Source organism: Equus przewalskii, chromosome 5, assembly GCF_037783145.1.
Source record: "Equus przewalskii isolate Varuska chromosome 5, EquPr2, whole genome shotgun sequence".
Taxonomy (NCBI): Eukaryota; Metazoa; Chordata; class Mammalia; order Perissodactyla; family Equidae; genus Equus; species Equus przewalskii.
In genome coordinates this window covers 40326471-40330547 of record NC_091835.1, presented here as the reverse complement: position 1 = coordinate 40330547, position 4077 = coordinate 40326471, and the positions used below count along the sequence as shown (strand labels likewise).

Below are 4077 nucleotides of genomic sequence, written 5' to 3'. Positions count from 1 at the left end.
TCTTTATCCAATAAATTTCTTCCTTCCTTCCTTCTCTCTTTTCTTCCTTTCTTTCTCTTTCTTCCTGTAATTTTACCTAAATTAAAATAATTTTGTTCATACAAAATAATTTACCAATAGTTTATTACACATCATCATTCTTGAAATATACACTTATAAAAATTAATAGAATTTAATGGAAGAGTGTGACAACATTGAAAAGGGTCACGTTTTTAAAAATTTCATTCATTTTTTTGGATGTTGACTGTCAGCACTTAATACTGGAATAGATATCTGTTTACTGACACACCAAGACACAACGTCTATAACTCTGAGTCAATTTATGATGCATTGATGGCTTTGATCAAAATCATTCTTCCTAGAATGTATAACAGATACTTTTGTTTACTATTTCCTTATTTCATTTGAAATGATTTTCTACCTATTTTCTGTCTATTAAGGCTAAATTGACAGAATTATGTCTCTGGCCAAAAGAAATAGAACACTTAGTACAAAGATAAAGAGCAACTGGGAAATATGGCTAACTGTGAACATGTTCTCTGAGATAACTGAGGACTATTTAGATTGAATTTCAGTAAATTATCAGAAGACTTTAATTTCAGAAAAGTAGTTCAGGTTTTGGTTTCTTTTTGTAAATTGCTCAATCAGTCCAAAATATGATTTACCAGTTTTCTCATGAAATTCTTAATATCTTCAAAATCTGAGACAAATATCACCTCCCTTTCTCTCCTTGACAGTAATGTTTATAGTTACCTTTTTTGTGTTCACATTTTATTCTTACTTCTATCTCATTGTTTCTTTCTGAGTAGTTTTCACTATTTTATGGGTTTCCTGATCCTTTTTTTTTTTTTTGTAGTAATCTATATTGCATTCGGAAAAGGGTCTGATACATAGCAGGTACTCACAATATATACTCATTGAATAATAGCTAAATTATTTAGACTATTTCTAGAGCTGTTACCAGCCACAAACAAAGGTTCTTTTTACCCATCACACAAGAGGGGCCAAAATTAAAACTGGAACACCAGGCTTACGGCAAGGAAAGGGGTTTATTTCAGGGGATGTCAGCCAGGAAACGAGACTAAGCCCTCAAATTTGTCTCCTTGAAGATGGGTGGCAAGGGGTTTTAAAGGTTGTGAGGAATGTGGCTGCTTGTAGAGAGGGGGAGCATGTGGCCTTGCTGGTTGGTGCCTTCCCACCAGCCTGTGTTTGGCCTTGTGAAGCTGCTGGCAGGGAGGAGGTTAGTGAGATAAGTGAACCCACAGGTGAGTGTCATGGATTGTCTGCCTCCATGATGGATGATGGATTCTGGCATCAGGAAGTCAAGCAGTTGGGATCCGGGAAGCTTCAGTTTCTTGATATCCTCTGGATATCAGTTTCCCTGGAACAAACTTCCAAGGACCCATAACTAGCCAAAATGTTAGTGATGCTGGCCCTGATATCAGTTCCCCTACATTAAACCCTGCACATATGAGGTTAAAACCAAAGCACTCTTTCCCTGCTTACTTCCCAGCTCTCTGGCTCCAAAATCCACTATCTGCCAAGGAGACAAACAGCCAAGGTTGCCCACCTGCAAATTTCCTTATCGTCTCCTCCTCCCTGCAAACAGCCTTCCTCCCTAGGCCGAAGGCAGGCTGGTGGGAAAGCTCTGACCAGCAAGACCACTGACTGCCCCCCCGATCTACAAGCAGCCGCATTCCTCACAAACCTTTAAAACCCCTCGCTTTCCCTCTTTTGGGAAGACAAGACAAAACAAGACAAATTTGAGGGCTCACTCTCGTCTCCTGGCTGATAACATCTGAAATAAAAACCCTTTCCTTGCGGTAAGCCTGGTGTTCCAGTTTTTATTTGGCCCCTCTTGAGTGGCAGGTAAAGAACCTGTGTTTGTAGGCGGTAACATCAGCATGAGCCCAGCTGGGCTCTAACAACTCATAACTTCTATTTGCATTGTGTGATGAGGAGGTCAGTGCTCTAATCTCAACACTAGCTTCATGTATGTGTGAAGCTAAAGGTTAAAGAAACTGATATTTACATACGAATATAACTAAAGAGGAAGGGAAAGGGGAGGGGGCTCAGAAGTGCCAGGTTTCAGATGACACAGACCCTTGGCTACCTCTCTGTAGACAAGAGTTTCAGATCTCCTGAATGTGACATTCCTAACGAATGTAAGAAAACATTAGTTATTCTCTTATCAGAGAGAGACGGAATGATTTAGACAGAGGACTTGAAACTTCTGCTAACAAGTCATTCTTTCTATCACTTACTGACTGGCTACTGATTGGCTTGCCTACAAGCAGTTCTAAGTGTTTCTCTAAAGCACTCTGTGAGAATAAGCCCAGGGGCGGGGTGTGTGTGAGGTGGGGTGGTGGGTATTTAGAGTTGGAGTCTCCCATGTTAACTCAGTTTCAGAGCTCAGAGCATTTTATGAAAAACAGCTAAGATATTTGGATCCAAATGGTATAGTATTTCAGGTGAGGAAGGAAGTACGAATCAGTGAAAAAGAATCTAGCCCTTGTTTGCATGCACATATATTTGATGTTAACTTTTTATCATTGCCAGAAGTGGAAATTTTCATTTGGTGACAATGATAAATGGATGCACAACCTGTTTAGTTTGGAAATTAGTAGCTCTTTCATAGAAATAATAACATTTTCATGAAAGTATATGAGACTGTATACTTTAGCAGATCGTTCTGGATTAAGATTGGAATTACAACAAAAGCAGAAAGATTTCCTGAAGTATATGTGAGACTGTGTCCAAGGAGGTTCTGCTTAAGATTGGAATTACAATAAAAGCAATGAAGATAAGTATCAAAAATGGACGCTATTCTGTAACAACTTGAATATAAATTTATCATTGAGACATAGTATTCGAAATCTGGAATTTTTTTTTTTTGTGGAAATGTTCACTGTATTGGATAAAATCTTTCTGACGCTGGCAGGAGTGGAATTCATAATCGAAATGTTAGGGAATGTGTTCATGGGGCTGGTAACCTTCTCTGAATGGGTCAAGAACCAAAAGATTTCCTTAGCTGACTTCATTCTTACCTGCTTGGCTATCTCCAGAATCACTCAACTGTTGGTTTTATTGTTTGAATCATTTATGCTGGGACAACCTTCGTGTTTCTATGCCACTTATAAACTAGCAAAACCTATCACTTTGCTTTGGAGAATGACTAATCACTTAACCACATGGTTTGCTACCTGCCTAAGCATTTTCTACCTCCTTAAGATAGCTCACTTCTCCCATTCCCTTTTCCTCTGGCTGAAGTGGAGAATGAACAGAGTGGTTCTTGTGATTTTTGTATTTTCTTTGTTGTTTCTGATTTTTGACTTTCTATTGCTAGAAACATTTAACGATCTCTTCTTCAATGTCTGTAAAATAGATCAAAGTAATCTGACTTTATATTTAGATGAAAGAAAAATTCTTTATGTTAAAACCCAGATTCTTCTTAGCTTGACCTATTTCATACCTATTGCTCTGTCTCTGATTTCGTTGCTCCTTTTATTTCTGTCCTTGGGAAGACACAGCAGAAATTTGAAGCTCAACTCCATGGGCTCAAGAGATTCCAGTACAGAGGCCCACAAAAGGGCCATGAAAATGGTGATGTCCTTCCTCTTCCTTTTCGTAGTTCATTGTTTTTTCACACAATTGACACATTGGATAATTATGTTTTGTAACAGCAAATTCACAAAGTTTGTCTTATTAGCATTATATGTCTTTCCTTCAGGCCACGCATTTATTTTGATTCTGGGAAATAACAAGCTAAGACAGACAGCCTTGAAGGTACTGTGGCATCTTAAAAGCTCCTTAAAAAGAGAAAATCCATTAGCTTTACAGGATAGACTTTCCAGAGCCTTTTCAAAGATAGTAACTCAGTGAGGAAACTTTGAAAATCAATTTTCACTTCTACTATTTTTTTCTACTGGGTTCTATTAAGTGTTGTTGAGCATAACTGAAACTTTCTCTAGAATAGGTTGCTTTGTATGATAATTCGCCATGGTCAGCCAATATAATTTAAAAAGTAATCATTTTTGTCTAAAACATTGGTTACCAATATTTTAAAGTTTCAAATAT

General features: G+C 37.8%; 1 protein-coding gene across 1 annotated transcript; it reads left to right on the top strand.

Annotated features, from left to right (window-relative positions):
* Nucleotides 1–2901: 2901 nt before the first annotated feature.
* On the top strand, nucleotides 2902–3871 carry TAS2R42 (taste 2 receptor member 42). Its single transcript, XM_008513542.1, is given in 2 exon segments — nucleotides 2902–3833; nucleotides 3835–3871. Coding segments are annotated over 2 exon segments (969 nt in total).
* Nucleotides 3872–4077: the final 206 nt, after the last annotated feature.